The 16,388-nt window shown below is 41.5% G+C and overlaps 1 protein-coding gene across 1 annotated transcript in view; it reads left to right on the forward strand.

The window, feature by feature from the left end:
* psmg1 (proteasome (prosome, macropain) assembly chaperone 1) overlaps positions 1–15,860 on the forward strand; it is a 28,642-nt gene extending 12,782 nt beyond the window's left edge. The window contains exons 4-7 of the mRNA XM_061899033.1: positions 259–321; positions 15,239–15,437; positions 15,507–15,637; positions 15,721–15,860. Of these exons, the coding sequence (XP_061755017.1) occupies positions 259–321; positions 15,239–15,437; positions 15,507–15,637; positions 15,721–15,798 (471 nt within the window). The 3' untranslated portion in view covers positions 15,799–15,860. The remainder of the gene's footprint in view (positions 1–258; positions 322–15,238; positions 15,438–15,506; positions 15,638–15,720) is intronic.
* Positions 15,861–16,388: the final 528 nt, after the last annotated feature.

Genomic DNA, 16,388 nt, shown 5'->3' on the forward strand with positions numbered 1-16,388 from the left:
TTGTGTGTAATAGCCCGATGCTGCCGGGAAGGCTCCTGATTTATCACTTTGTTCCCTATCGGTGGTGCTGTCTTCAGGTGTGCTGCAGGACCTGAATGACCTTAAAAATGTATGCACTACGCAGTGTAAAAAAAACCCAGTTGTGTATAACCGATACGCTAACAAGACCAGGATTCTCATTTACTGGATTTACAGAACACAACACATCATTTTCATCCAACAATGTTCGAATAAAACTCTTGTGGGTTTGTTCCGCAGGTTCTGATCTGCCAGGTGACCTGCTACGTTGCAGAAGATCAGCAGTTCCAGTGGACTGAAAAGGTACATTTCCCCCTTTGTCAACTTGTATGAAAATAATATGTCTGTAGATATTCTTATTCTCGCCAAGGACATAATTTAAATAGCGCAAAGAGGACGAGGCATTAATTAAAGATGTGTTATTTACTTTTTATAACGCCCTGGAGTGCATTAGAAAGTGCAAAGGAAAGTGTAGCTTTGTTTGACATTGATTACCAAATACAGTGGAACCTTAATTTACGAATTTAATTGGTTCTTGAACATGGTCCGTAAATCAAAAAGTTTGTATAGTGAAGCAGAGTTCCCCATAAGTAACAAATGAATCATTTTAGTAAGAAACAATAACCATTTAAAGACAGTATAATGAATATTTGTGTATATATATATATATAATATATATATGTATGTATGTGTGTGTACGTACATACTGTATATATGTATGTATATATATATACGTGTGTGTGTGTGTATATATATATATATATATATATATATATATAATGTGTGTGTGTATATGTATATATTTGTATATGCACACATACATCTACATATTTGTACGTGTATATATAAATGTGTATATATATACACAGTTGTGATGAAAATTATTCAACCCCCACACAATTTTGGTGTTTTAGCAAGTTGGACATTTATTCCGTGTTTTGTTTATAGTCATATCAAATAAAGATGTGTCAAATAGACAAATGCAACTTAAATTGTAACACTGTATTTTACAAAATACCAAAAAAGGACATTTTTCTTAATATCTCATTGACAAAATGATTCAACCCCCTAGTTCCATGCATCTTTAGTACTTAGTAGAACACCCTTTGGCAGTAATGACATCCTTCAAAGGTGATACAAAAGCGGACACAAGCTTCTTGCAACCATCTACAGGTATTTTAGCCCATTCCTCTTGGGCAAAGGCCTCCAGTTCATTCATATTCTTGGGCTTGCGTGCTGCAACTGCCTTCTTCAAGTCCCACCACAGCTTTTCTAGAGGATTTAGGTCTGGCGACTGGGAAGGCCACTCCAGAGTCTTCCAGCCCTTCTTCTGCAACCACTCTGATGTTGATTTGGAGGTATGCTTGGGATCCTTGTCCTGTTGGAAGGTCCAACGTCTCCCAAGCCTCAGCTTCGTCACTGACTTCATGACATTTGCAGCTAATATATCCTGCTAGGAAATAGAATTCATAATGCCTTGAACGCGCTGGAGATTCCCGGTACCTGAGGCAGAGAAACAGCCCCAGAGCTTTGATTGACCCCCTACCATGCTTAACAGTAGGCAAGGTGTTCTTCTGTTTGTAAGCTTCATTTTTTCTCCTCCAGACATAACGTTGATTCATAGGCCCAAAGAGTTCCAGTTTTGTCTCATCACTCCATAGAACAGTTTCCCAAAACCTTCGGGGTTTGTCCAGATGATTTTTTGCATACTGGAGTCTATTTTCTTGTGCCCGGTAGTCAGAAGTGGGGTGCGCCTGGGAGTTCTGGCATGGAGGCCTTCATCTCGTAGTGCGCGCCTTATTGTCTGGGACAAAACCTGCGTTCCCCCCTCTGCAATGTCCTGTTGTAGTTCCTCAGCTGTTACCTGGGGGTTTTTCACCACTGTACGCACACAGCATCCTCTTTCTACCACGCCCAGGTAGTGTTTCCACTGTGCCTTTAGCTTTAAACTTGCGAATTATGCTCCCAACTCTGTCTCTTGGAATGTGTAATGTCTTTGCTATTTTCTTATATCCATATCCTTTCTTATGAAGAGAAATTACCTGCTCTCTTGACTTCTTTGACCACTCCCTGGACTTCACCATGTTGCAAATACACCATTGACCATCTAAAAGAAGCTGAGCGTCAGTCTTTTTCAATCAGTTTAATTGTTGCTCGTTATGGTTCTAATCACATCTATTGGTGTTTTCAAAACCTGATTGAAAAGACCTTATTCAAATTCTGTTAAGAGTTATGATCTTCAAGGGGTTGAATAATTTTGTCAATGAGATATTAAGAGAAATGACACTGTTTGGTATGTTACAAAATATAATGTTGTAATTCAAGTTGCAATTGTCTATTTAATGCATCTTTATTTGATATGACTATAAACAAAATACGGAATAAATGTCCAACTTGCTAAAGCACCAAAATTGTGCGGGGGAGTTGAATAATTTATATCACAACTATATGGTGCTGGTCTTGGCTGGAGAGAAAAAACTGTTGCGAAAACATAACAAGGTTTTATGTTTGACAAGATTGATAAACTTGGCTTTGCAAAATGTAAGATATGCCGCAAGGAAATAAATTATGGAAAACCTGGCCATGTCGCACTTCAAGATAATGTTAAAGGATAGAAACACAAGGGGAAGTTTCACATTCAGAAGAAACTATGCATTACCAGGTAAATTGATAATAATTTGTTGAAATCTCCGCAGCATGTTGATTTATTATTTATAATAGATGTAAACAGAAACTTTAACTTAAACCGTTACATTATTGGTGTTTTGGTTTATCATCTGTTCAATAATGTTTATGTATCATCTTGAATTTAATATTTCAAATATGAAAAAGATAAACATGAATAAATAATCATTGTTAAAATTGTGACTTCAATTATTTTAGGATATAATTAAATTGCAGGTTTTTAAAAATATTTAGTCTTTCTTTCAATCATGCATGTGTATTACCTTAGCTCAGGGGTAGGGAACCTATGGCTCTAGAGCCAGATGTGGCTCTTTTGATGACTGCATCTGGCTCTTTGATAATTCCGACCTGACGTTGCTTAACACGATAAGTAATGAATAATTCCACTTGTAATCACAGTGTTTAAAAATAATATTAAAATTATAAAACATTCTCATGCATTTTTAATCCATCCATCCGTTTCCTACCGCACCCGTTCAAGAAGTTGCGTTAATGGTAAGAAGTTATTTATTTAATATTGGTTAGTGTGGGGCTTGCCCTCCTGGGGGTTCTTCAGACCCCCAAGCACGGACATGAGAGCCTGTTTCAGGGTTACAATATTGTTTTATTTTTCAATAAGTCTCTCAGTTGCTTTCCAGCAATAGTATTTCCAGCGCAAACCCAGTCTCTCCTCCTGGCTGCTGATTATAACAGAGCGACAGGTGATTAGATAACAGGGCCCAGGTGGGCCTTCTAAGCACCTGTCGCTGCCAGCCCGCAAGCCACGCCCCCTCCACAGTTAGCTTCAGAATAACAATGTTATTACAAAGAATAAGAGACCTATTATACTCTAGAAATGTTGGTCTGACTTAAAATGCACGTGTTTAGTTGTGTTCAGTGTTAAAAAAAAATATTATATGGCTCCTACTGAAATATATTTTAAAATATTTGGCTTTTTGGCTCTCTCAGCCAAAAAGGTTCACGACCCCTGCCTTAGCTGATTATGTAATCTCCATTACTTGATATATTCATTGATATACATACCGAATTTTCTGGATTATGAGGCGCACTGCCAATGAACGGTCTATTTTTTATCTTTTTTCATATATTACACGCACCGGATTATAGGGTGCATTAAAGGAGTCATATTACTATATATTGTTTTCTAAATGGTGTTTTTTTTGGTCCAAATGTTGCATAGATTATGTTTTACAGCTCATCTTCAAGTCGCTTTCTGACAGTCGCTTCAGGATGCACCGTTTTATGATTGGTCTTATTTACATGGCTCACCTTCGACAGTGTCTCTCCCCGTCATCTTTTTTGTAGCGTGCAAGGACGGGAGTGTAAGAAGTGTCATAAGATGGAGCTAACCGTTTAAATGACATTCAGACTTTACTTCAATCAATAACGGAGCAGCATCGCCTCATCCAGAAACAACAACACAGGAAATGTGTCCCGTGAAAAACCGAACTGGAACTCTCTAAGAACTGAAGTTCCTTGGGTGAATAATTGCACTCACTACACCGGTATGTTTTCGTGCTTTCATGGAGGTTTTACTGACAGATATAAGTAAGAACTTTATACTACTTTATATTAGAAATGGCAACAGCGGAGGATGAATGTCCCATAATAAGAAGATAGAGGGAAAAAAAGAAGCTTATCAACTACGGCGTCAGCGCGGACGCGCGCAATTTTTCAGCGTTTATGGAGATCTCTAATACAGATTAACAGGTAACAGAGAGGTAAGAAAAGTTGCTTTTGCTTAATATTGCGAAACAAAACGCCAGATAAAACCTTACCATTTTACACAAACTATAGTAATACTTGTATGTTTAATGCGCTTACAATCCTTCAAGTGGTGCAGCTTTATAGCTTATCAAAGTCTTACTACAAAGTTTTAGTAGATTTTTAAGCGCCGAGTGTAATGATCTATATTTTCAGTGGAACATTTAAAATGTTGGTGTTGTTTACTTGAGACATATTGCCATCATAGTGCAGCCTACACTTATTTCTTATGTTTGACTGCCATCTACTGGTCACACTTATCATTACACCATGTACCAAATAAAATAGCTTCGAGGTGGGTAGGCGCAACCAAACTTATTCCTAACATTAGGCGCACAGGGTTATAAGATAAGGCGCACTGTCGAGTTTTGAGGGGGGGGAAAATTGATTTTAAGTGCGCTTTTTAGTCCGGAAAATGCGGTACATGCATTTTATATAGCTAAATTGGTGATGTTAATTCAGTAAATGTGTTGCTGCTGGTATATTGTCATTATTTTCTCTTTAGCTACAAAAAATACCCTAAAATGCATGTGGTACATTGCATGGCACATGTAAGTCTAAAAAAGACAGCTAAAATAGGTTGGTAGATCAGAATCAGAACCATCCATCCATCCATCTATCCAATTTCTACCGCTTATTCCCTTTGGGGTCGCGGGAGGCGCTGGTGCCTATCTCAGCTACAATCGGGCGGAAGGCGGGGTACACCCTGGACAAGTCACCACCTCATCGCAGAGCCAATACAAATAGACAGACAACATTCACACTCATTAACACACTAGGCCCAATTTAGTGTTGCCAATCAACCTATCCCCAGGTGCATGTCTTTGGAAGTGGGAGGAAGCCGGAGTACCCGGAGGGAACCCACGCAGTCACGGGGAGGACATGCAAACTCCACACAGAAGGATCCTGAGCCCAGGACTACTTAGGACCTTTGTATTGTGAGGCAGACGCACTAACCCCCCTCCACCGTGCTACCCAGAATCAGAATCAGAAATACTTTATTAATCCCCGAGGGGAAATTTAAATTTTCAGCACAATCCCATTCAAGATCAGATAAACATTACAGGGAGACGGAACAGGATCGCTGTTGGGTCTACCAACTTCCAGCGCCCCTTACAAAAAAGAGATACATGTAAACAATGGGTTGTGAGAAAAAAATTAAATAAAAAATCGGTCTACGCCTGATGAGAATAATTAATTAATTCTCATCTAATAAGATGAGAATACATCTAAAAGGGACAAGCGGTAGAAAATGGATGGATGGGTTTACATGGAAGCACTTCATGTTGATAGGATTTTCTTCTTTTTGTCAGTTTTGCTCTTTTTTTTTTATTTTATTTTTTTTTCAAAGTGTTCCCACATCCCTGAAAATGGCTGTGCCACATGTCCACTGTACTGTAAAGGAAGTGATATCCCCAAAATGGCTGCACCCTAAGGCTTCCAGCAGCACACAACATGAATGACTAGATGAAGCGTTCATACACAGAACCACGGTTCTCACACATAGACATAATCGGCAAAACCTGAAAGTTTGTATATCGAAAAGGTCACAAAAAAAAGAGGGGTTCGTAAATCGAGGTTCCACTGTATTTTGTTTCAACACAGCAGCAGCAGAACCAATGTTGTGTTAGTGGTAAGGAAAAAACTGCTCAGTTCGCACGTATGACACTGATGAGTTTGTCGTAAACAACAACCTAACACAGGAATTTCACACCAAAAACTTGACTAGTGACATTTTAATCCGCATGCAGAGGCACAGTCGTGTATAAACAGAGTATTTCTTCAATGACTGGTCAAAAAGCAATCACATGACTACAGGGCGCCATGACCGCGACTAACTTTGGCTGATGCTATTGATTAATTGAAACTTTTATTAGTAAATTGCACAGTTAAGTACATATTCCGTACAATCCCCACCTAGTACCAACCTCGTCACGTCTGTTGTGTCCTGAGCAAGACACTTCACCCTTGCTCCTGATGGGTGCTGGTTAATGCCTTGCATGGCAGCTCCCTCCATCAGTGTGTGAATGTGTGTGTGAATGGGTAAATGTGGAAGTAGTGTCAAAGCGCATTGAGTACCTTGAAGGTAGAAAAGCGCTTTACAAGTACAACCCATTTATCATTTATTTATTTATAATTGACCACTAAATGGTAACACCCGAATAAGTTTTTCAACTTGTTTAAGTCAGGGTCCACGTTAATCAATGTATTTGCGGCGCTTCCTCCTCAGTTTTTTGATGTGTAAAAATGCCCTGTTGTGCAGCATGGGTTTGCAAGAATTGCAGAAAACTTTTACATCGCTTTCCCCGCAACCTGTTATGAAGACAAGGATGATAGGAAGTGACGGTTCACCGTCAACACTCAAGAGCCACCAACACTGTGGCAAGGCAAGGCAATTGTATTACTAGAGCACAATTTGTACACATGGCAATTTGATGTTCAATCAATCAATCAATCAATGTTTACTTAAATCACAAGTGTCTCAAAGGGCTGCACAAGCCACAACAATATCCTCAGTTCAGATCTCACATAAGGGCAAGGAAAAACTGACAACCCAGTGGGATGTCAATGTGAATTATTTTCGGGTCTCCCCATGTCTAACATTAAAAGATTACAGTTGGTACAAAATGCGGCTGCTAGACTTTTGACAAGAACAAGAAAGTTTGATCACATTACGCCTGTACTGGCTCACCTGCACTGGCTTCCTGTGCACTTAAGATGTGACTTTAAGGTTTTACTACTTACGCATAAAATACTACACGGTCTAGCTCCATCCTATCTTGCCGATTGTATTGTACCATATGTCCCGGCAAGAAATCTGCTTTCAAAGGACTCCGGCTTATTAGTGATTCCCAAAGCCCAAAAAAAGTCTGCGGGCTATAGAGCGTTTTCATTTCGGGCTCCAGTACTCTGGAATGCCCTCCCGGTAACAGTTCGAGATGCTACCTCAGTAGAAGCATTTAAGTCTCACCTTAAAACTAATTTGTATACTCTAGCCTTTAAATACACTCCCTTTTTAGACCAGTTGATCTGCCGTTTCTTTTCTTTTTCTCCTATGTCCCACTCTCCCTTGTGGAGGGGGTCCGGTCCGATCTGGTGGCCATGTACTGCTTGCCTGTGTATCGGCTGGGGACATCTCTGCGCTGCTGATCCGCCTCCGCTTGGGATGGTTTCCTGCTGGCTCCGCTGTGAACGGGACTCTCGCTGCTGTGTTGGATCCGCTTTGGACTGGACTCTCGCGGCTGTGTTGGATCCATTATGGATTTAACTTTCACAGTATCATGTTAGACCCGCTCGACATCCATTGCTTTCGTCCTCTCCAAGGTTCTCATAGTCATCATTGTCACCGACGTCCCACTGGGTGTGAGTTTTCCTTGCCCTTATGTGGACCTACCGAGGATGTCATAGTGGTTTGTGCAGCCCTTTGAGACACTAGTGATTTAGGGCTATATAAGTAAACATTGAGTGATTGATTGAACGACTATGAGAAACCTTGGAGAGGACCACAGATGTGGGTGACCCCCCCCCCTTTAGGGGAGACCGGATGCATTGGACGTCGAGTGGGTCTAGCATAATATTGTGAAAGTCCAGTCAATTGGAGATCTAACATAATAGTGAAAGTCCAGTCAATAGTGGGGCCAGCAGGAGACCATACCAAGCGGAGACGGGTCAGCAGCGCAGAGATGTCCCCAGTCAATGCACAGGCGAGTGGTCCACCCCGGGTCCCGACTCTGGACAACCAGCACTTTATTCATGGCCACCAGACCTGTGCCCCTCCCTTCCACAACGGAGAGAGGGGGCAGAGTAGAAAACAAAAGAAACGGCAGATCAACTGATCACAAAAAAGGGGGGTCAATTTAAAGGCTAGAGCAGTGGTTCTCAACCTTGTTGGAGGTACGGAACCCCGCCAGTTTCATATGCGCATTCGCCGAACCCTTCTAATTTTACCAATTTATTTTTTCAAATTCAAAACAATGTTGCACAAAGTGAAGTGTGCATGAACCACAACAAATTACTCACCTGCAAATCAGATGGAAAATTAGAGGGAACATTGTTTGGGGGTATCCATAATACGCCGATAGGGAGAAATTTTTATTTACACGATGAGTTGGGTGTGTCTTGACCTCCGCGGCGGAGGCTCTGCCGAACCCCTAAGACCGACTCACCGAACCCCTAAGGCCGACTCACCGAACCCCTAAGGCCGACTCACCGAACCCCTAGGGTTCGATCGAACCCAGGTTAAGAACCACTGGGCTAGAGTATACAAATGAGTTTTAAGATGGGACTTAAATGCTTCTACTGAGGTAGCATCTCTGTTACCGGGCGGGCATTTCATGGTACTGTAGCCCGAATAGAAAACGCTCTATAGCCCGCAGACATTTTTTGGGCTATGGGAATCACCAATAATCTGCGTTCTTTGAACGCAGATTTCTTGCGGGGACATATGGTACAATACAATCGGCAAGATAAGTAGTAAAACCTTAATGTCACATCTTAAATGCATAAAAATTCAAAATTGCTTTACAGAAAATTAAAAGAAGGAAAAATAATTGTATTTAAATACAGAAAATACAATCATGAAAACAACTGGATGAAGCAATTCCTGAAGGAATTTCGTGTGAATGCTCCAATGCTGAAGTTGAACTGAAATGCTGACAGAATATAGTGTAAATGTAAGAATGGTTTGAATGTTGAAAAGTTTGAGTTTGGAATTTGGTTTAAAAATTGTGAGTGTTAGTTTGAATGTCCAGGATGAGTGGAATATGTTGATGTTTGGAATGGTTCGAATTGGTTGACAATTGTGGGAAATGTGCAACTTGGAAAAATGTCCCATTCATTTCAATGGGAACACCCTGGAAATGTTGGGAAAAGAGGGATTATTTTGAAAATGATTAGGAGCATGAATGTCCTGAATGAGCTGAATTGGTTGTTGTTGAAATTGTTTAAATCGGTCAAGAAATGTTGAAGTAGTAACAGTTTTTTAATTGAGAAATGGTATTACAGAATTTCTGTAAATCCGGGAAGTTTTCCAGGTCATAAAACATCGGGTTTTTTTGTCCTGACTAAGAGAAATGTTTTGATGGTGGACTAGTAGTCAACTGAAAAAATGGTTTAGAAAAACAGGAATTCCTGGATTGTTTATTTAACTTGGGAAAATTATAGTTTGTATATACAGGATGAGTGGAATGGTTTGAATCGGTTGATCAATTTGGAAATGGTGGAAATTTGAAAAATGACCAATTCATTTTGAATGGGAAAAAAGTCCCGGAAAACCTGGAATTATGGGAAATCTGGGAATTTTTGGAATTTGTAAAGGGAAAGCCTACAATTCCCAAATAGGTTAAACAGTTTGAAGTTGAAACTGGTTGAATCCGATGAAAAATGTGGAATGTAGAGCAAAATCAGGAGAAGAAGAATAAGTAGATGTATTTTGGTGTAGAAAACCTTATGTGTGAATGCTTTGGAGCATCTCGCATCTTGAGGAAGACTATTCCAGATTTTTGAAGCATAAAACTGAAACGCAGTTTCACCAAGTTTGGTCCTGACTCTGGGCACCAGCAGGAGACCTATCCCTGAGGTTCTCAGCACCCGAGATGGTTTATATGGCTCTAACATGTCAGATGAAAAGACTTGTACACAAAGAGAACTGTGTTAAAGTCTATTCTCTGTGTCTTGTGGAGGTAAACACGCGACACAATGTCTGCATTTTGTTCAGGTCAAAACACACAGAAGCCAATACATATAACAGAAGAAGTGAACTAATTCATAGATGGTTTAATTCAAGAGATGGTCTGACATCTTTGAATCTCAAACAATGCTATTTGGTAAGAGGAGAAGTGAAAGTCGAACATGATAAAAATAGACAGACATTGAAAGTGTAAAAGAAACATAATTATGGGTGTAATAATAGATGATAGTGGATCAATAAAGTATATTACCTGACTGCTTATATGTTAGCTACCTCTCTTTGTTCATAATGGTAAAATTTCTGCTGGATCTACTCTCTATTTTGTGCTGCCCTTTATTCATTTTTTTGCTGCAGCTGTTACATATAGTGTAGTATTGTACATGGCAATTGAGATTTGTTATATATTGTATATATTATATTATAATATACCTGTATATATTATCTCCTGTATATAAAATAAGTAAATATTACATATATACGTATTACATACATATGTCCGAAAATGGCTTTTTTGCCGATATTCCGATATTTTCCAACTCTTAAATACCGATTCCGATATCAACCGATACCAATATATACAGTCGTGGAATTAACACATTATTATGCCTAATTTTGTTGTGATGTCTCGCTCGGTGCATTAAATAATGTAACAAGGTTTTCCAAAATAAATCAACTCAAGTTAAGGAAAAAATGCCAACATGGCACATCCATATTTATTATTAAAGTCACACAGTGCATATTTTTTTTTAACATTCCTCAAAACAGCAGCTTGGAATTTGGGACATGCTCTCCCTGAGAGAGCGTGAAGTGGGGGGGTAGGGAGTAGCGGGGTTGTAAATTGTAGCGTCCCGGAAGAGTTAGTGCTGCAAGGGCTTCTGGGTATTTGTTCTGTTGTGTTTATGTTGTGTTACAGTGCAGATGTTCTCCCCAAATGTGTTTGTCATTCTTCTTTGGTGTGGGTTCACAGTGTGGCGCATATTTGTAACAGTGTTAAAATTGCTTATACGGCCACCCTCAGTGTGACCTGTATGGCTGTTGACCAAGTATGCTTGGCATTCACTTGTGTGTTTGAAAAGCCGTAGATATTATGTGACTGGGCCGGCACGCAAAGGCAGTGCCTTAAAGGCTTATTGGCGCTCTGTACTTCTCCCTACGTCGGTGAACAAAAATTGTACTTTTTGAAACCGATACCGATAATTTTGAAACAGATACCGATAATGTCCTATATTACATTTTGAAGCATATATCGGCCGATAATATCGGCAGTCCAAATTCATCGGACATCACTACATATGTTATTTTATATTGCTACTATGGACTATGGTACATTTTTAGTCTACTTTATAGCTTTTGTTTTCGCCCTCTTTTGTGCCCTTGTGTGCATTATCCTTTCCATCCTTTGTAACTGAGCTACTGTGTGGAACAGTTTCCCTTGTGAATCATTAAAGTTTGTTTAGGTATAAAAGCAAAGGAATTTCAAAGTGATTACAAATACATCAGAGGCGGACATCACTGTTGACATTCTTCACACAAAAAGTCATAATATCTTTGTGATCGTAGGTCCAAAACTAATAAAAATGTTGGCAAAGTTAGGGTATTAAGTTATGTTTTGGTTGCTTTGTGTATATTTTTTTTACTTTAATTGCGCCGTCGGGTGCATGTTTTTCAGCCTGCTGGTCACTAAACATCGAATGAATGGAGCAGCAGGGTGCATCAAATGCGGCCACAAAATTATACTTTGATGAAATAAAAAAAGCATGTTTATTGTAAGTTTATGAGCTGGAGTATGCTACAACTATATTTAGACATATTATTTTGGTTGATTTTGTCAGACATGCATGCTTTCGGGCACAGCCGCACATGTCCTTGGTAGCTATGGACTATTGTACATTTTTAGTCTACATTATAAGAGGGATGTCCGATAATATTGGACAGCCGATATTATCGGCCGTTAAAAGCTTTAAAATGTGATATCGGATATTATTGATATCGGCTTCAAAATTATCGGTATCTGTTTCGGGAAGTCCTGTGGGGAGTGCTTAGAGAGTATGGGGTATCGGACTGTCTTATTGTGGCGGTCCGCTCCCTATACGATCAGAGCCAGAGCTTGGTCCGCATTGCCGGCAGTAAGTCGAACACATTTCCAGTGAGGGTTGGACTCCACCAAGGCTGTCCTTTGTCACCGATTCTGTTCGTAACTTTTATGGACAGAATTGCTAGGCGCAGTCAAGGCGTTGAGGGGTTCTGGTTTGGTGGCTGCAGGATTAGGTCTCTGCTTTTTGCAGATGGTGTGGTCCTGATGGCTTCATCTGACCGGGATCTTCATCTCTCACTGGATCGGTTCGCAGCCGAGTGTGAAGCGACCGGAATGAGAATCAGCACCTCCAAGTCCGAGTCCATGGTTCTCGCCCGGAAAAGGGTGGAATGCCATCTCCGGGTTGGGGAGGAGACCCTGCCCCAAGTGGAGGAGTTCAAGTACCTAGGAGTCTTGTTCACGAGTGGGGGAAGAGTGGATCGTGAGATCGACAGGCGGATCGGTGCGGCGTCTTCAGTAATGCGGACGTTGTACCGATCCGTTGTGGTGAAGAAGGACCTGAGCCGGAAGGCAAAGCTCTCAATTTACCGGTCGATCTACGTTCCCATCCTCACCTATGGTCATGAGCTTTGGGTCATGACCGAAAGGATAAGATCACGGGTACAAGCGGCCGAAATGAGTTTCCTCCGCCGGGTGGCGGGTCTCTCCCTTAGAGATAGGGTGAGAAGCTCTGCCATCCGGGAGGAACTCAAAGTAAAGCCGCTACTCCTTCACATCGAGAGGAGCCAGATGAGGTGGTTCAGGCATCTGGTCAGGATGCCACCCGAACGCCTCCCTAGGGAGGTGTTTAGGGCACATCCAACCGGTAGGAGGCCACGGGGAAGACCCAGGACACGTTGGGAAGACTATGTCTCCCGGCTGGCCTGGGAACGCCTCGGGATCCCCCGGGAAGAGCTAGACGAAGTGGCTGGGGAGAGGAAAGTCTGGGCTTCCCTGCTTAGGCTGTTGCCCCCGCGACCCGACCTCGGATAAGCGGAAGAAGATGGATGGATGGATGGATGGATGTTTCAAAAAGTAAAACGTATGACTTTTTAAAACGCCGCTGTGTACACGGACGTAGGGAGAAGTACAGAGCGCCGATAAACCTTAAAGGCACTGCCTTTGCGAGCCGGCCGAGTCACATAATACCTACGGCATGGGTGTCAAACTCTGGCCCGCGGGCCAAATTTCATTTGGCCCTTGAGGCAATAATAAATTAACATTAGAGCTGGCCCGACTGTATTATACAGTGGCGGTGCCGCTGTATCACCGCATTCAATGCTAATTCTCATACTTGCCAACCCTCCCGATCTTTCCAGGAGAATCATGAATTTCAGTGCCCCCCCCCCTGAAAATCTCCCGGGGCAACCATTCTACCGAATTTCCACCCGGACATCAATATTGAGGGCGTGCCTTAAAAGTACTGCTTTTAGCATCCTCTACAACCCGTCGTCACGTCCGCTTTTCCTCCATATAAACAGCGTGCCGGCCCAGTCATGTAATATATGCGGCTTCTACACACACACAAGTGAATGCAAGGCATTCTTGGTCAACAGCCATACAAGTTACACTGAGGGTGGCCGTATAAACAACTTTAACACAGTTACACCACACTGTGAACCCACACCAAACAAGAATGACAAACACATTTCGGGAGAACATCCTCACCGTAACACAACATAAACACAACAGAACAAATACCCAGAACCCCTTGCAGCACTAACTCTTCCGGGAGGCTACAATATACAACCCCGCTACCAAGAAAACTCGATTTTGCATGTCACTATAAAGTTATATAAGCCTTGCTTGTTCAATATTGAATGCAAAACTTGTTTGGGTCCCTATTAAAAGGTTAAGTTTTTCAACTTTGGCCCGCGGCTTTGTTCAGTTTAGAATTTGGGCCCAATCTATTTGAGTTTGACACCCCTGACCTACGGCTTTTCACACACACAAGTGAATGCAAAGCATACTTGGTAAACAATCGTATAGGTCACACTGAAGGTGGCCGTATAAACAACTTAAACACTGTTACAAATATGCGCCACACTGTGAACCCACACCAAATAAGAATGACAAACACATTTCGGGAGAACATCCGCACCGTAACACAACATAAACACAGCAGAACAAACACCCAGAACCCCTTGCAGCACTAACTCTTCCGGGACGCTACAATATACACCCCCTAACCCCCACACCCATCCAAACCCGCCCACCTCAACTATCCCAAATTCCAAGCTGCTGTTTTGAGGCATGTTGGAAAAAAATAATGCACTGTGTGACTTTAATAATAAATATGACAGTGTCATTTTGGCATTTTTTTCCATAACTTGAGTTGATTTATTTTGGAAAACCTTGTTACATTGTTTAATGCATCCAGCGGGGCATCACAACCCAATTAGGCATAAAAATGTGTTAATTCCACTACTGCACATATCGGAATCGGTAATTAAGAGTTGGACTACCATGAATTGATTAACGTGGACCCCGACTTAAACAAGTTGAAAAACTTATTCGGGTGTTACCATTTAGTGGTCAATTGTACGGAATATGTACTGTACTGTGCAATCTACTAATAAAAGTATCAATCAAAGACAATATCGGATATCGTCAAAAAAAACATTATCGGACATCTCTACATTATACCTTTTGTTTTTGCCCTCTTTTGTGCCCCTGTGTGCATTATCCTTTCCATTCTTTGTAACTGGACTACTGTGTGGAAAAATTTCCCTTGTGGATCATTAAAGTTTGTCTAGGTATAAAAGCACAGGCATTGCAAAGTGATAACAAATACATCAGAGGCAGGTGGCACCTCTCGTTTAGTTGTCCATCCTCGACTGTGCAGAGATAGATCAAGCTGCTGTCTTGTGGGGTTATTACAGAATGTCACATTAAGAGGTTGCCTACAGCCACAGCTGGTAATGCCAGCGTTTGTAATGCTGTCTTTGACTAAGGATTATCACAGTCGAACCGGGCAGAAATTCGACTGACTTCTGTCCCTCCCGCAGGTGTTCGACTGCCTCCAGCAAACAGATCTGACTGTAACAGTTCTGTCAGACAGCTTCATGGCCGACTACAAGACCGCTGACTACCTCTGCGGCAGCTCGGGGCCCTTCCTGCGCTCCCTCCACACCGGCTCTTTCAGCTCTACGCCCATTTGCCGGTCACTGGAGCAGCCCAACATCCTCACAGGACTTCCAGCTGCAGGTACTCATCACCACAAAACACTCCAATCGTCGTCTTTGTCCATATCTGAATGCATTCGTGTTGTTTCAGTGCTGAACCACTGCCAAGTCCACCGCATCGCCGCTGTCGTCTACCAGTGTTTCAGTGACGTCGTCGGCCCAGACTCTGTCGCCATGGAGACCTTCAAACCAGCGCTAACCGAGCTTGGAAAGTCTGTACATGTAAGTTCAGCCTCTTTTTGGATAAACAAGTTCACGTTGCATATGTTTTACAGTTTCATAACAATATTGTGTTCTTTTCCCAGTTGGATCCATCTCCCAGCTTAGAAGTAGTCCGCAAGTTTGTCAGAAACAGCGATCTTCAGAGTAATCTTTACATCTGACGCTTAGCACTTTTTATGTGGTACAAATGATATTTTGTTATAATAAAAAACCTGAAGAACAACATTTGTATGATGTCATTACATCACAAAGGCTCCGTTTACACCGCACACCAAATCTGATTGAGTGCAGATGTGATTTTTGCCACTGTAAACGCTGCAAAGTGCTTCAAATCAGATTCAGGCAACATCAGGAGTTATGGACAAAGATAAGAAATACATTTTAGAGTAAAGTTCTGTGGTCAGAGGAAACAAAAATGTAGCTGTTTGGCCACAATACCCAGCAATATGTTTGGAGGAAAAAAGGTGAGGACTTTAATCCCAGGAACACTAAGCCTATCGTCAAGCATGGTGGTGGTAATATTATGCTCTGGGCCTGTTTTGCTTCCAATGACAAAGGAGGATTACCTCCAAATTCTTCAGGACAACCTAAAATCATCAGCCCGGAGGTTGGGTCTTTGGGCGCAGTTGGAGCAGGACAATGACCCCAAACACATGTCAAATTTGGTAAAGAAATGGCTAAATCAGACTAGAATGAAGTGTTTAGAATGGCCTTCCCAAAGTCCTAACTTAAATGTGTGGACAATGCTGAA

This window comes from Nerophis ophidion, linkage group LG04, assembly GCF_033978795.1.
Source record: "Nerophis ophidion isolate RoL-2023_Sa linkage group LG04, RoL_Noph_v1.0, whole genome shotgun sequence".
Classification (NCBI taxonomy): Eukaryota; Metazoa; Chordata; class Actinopteri; order Syngnathiformes; family Syngnathidae; genus Nerophis; species Nerophis ophidion.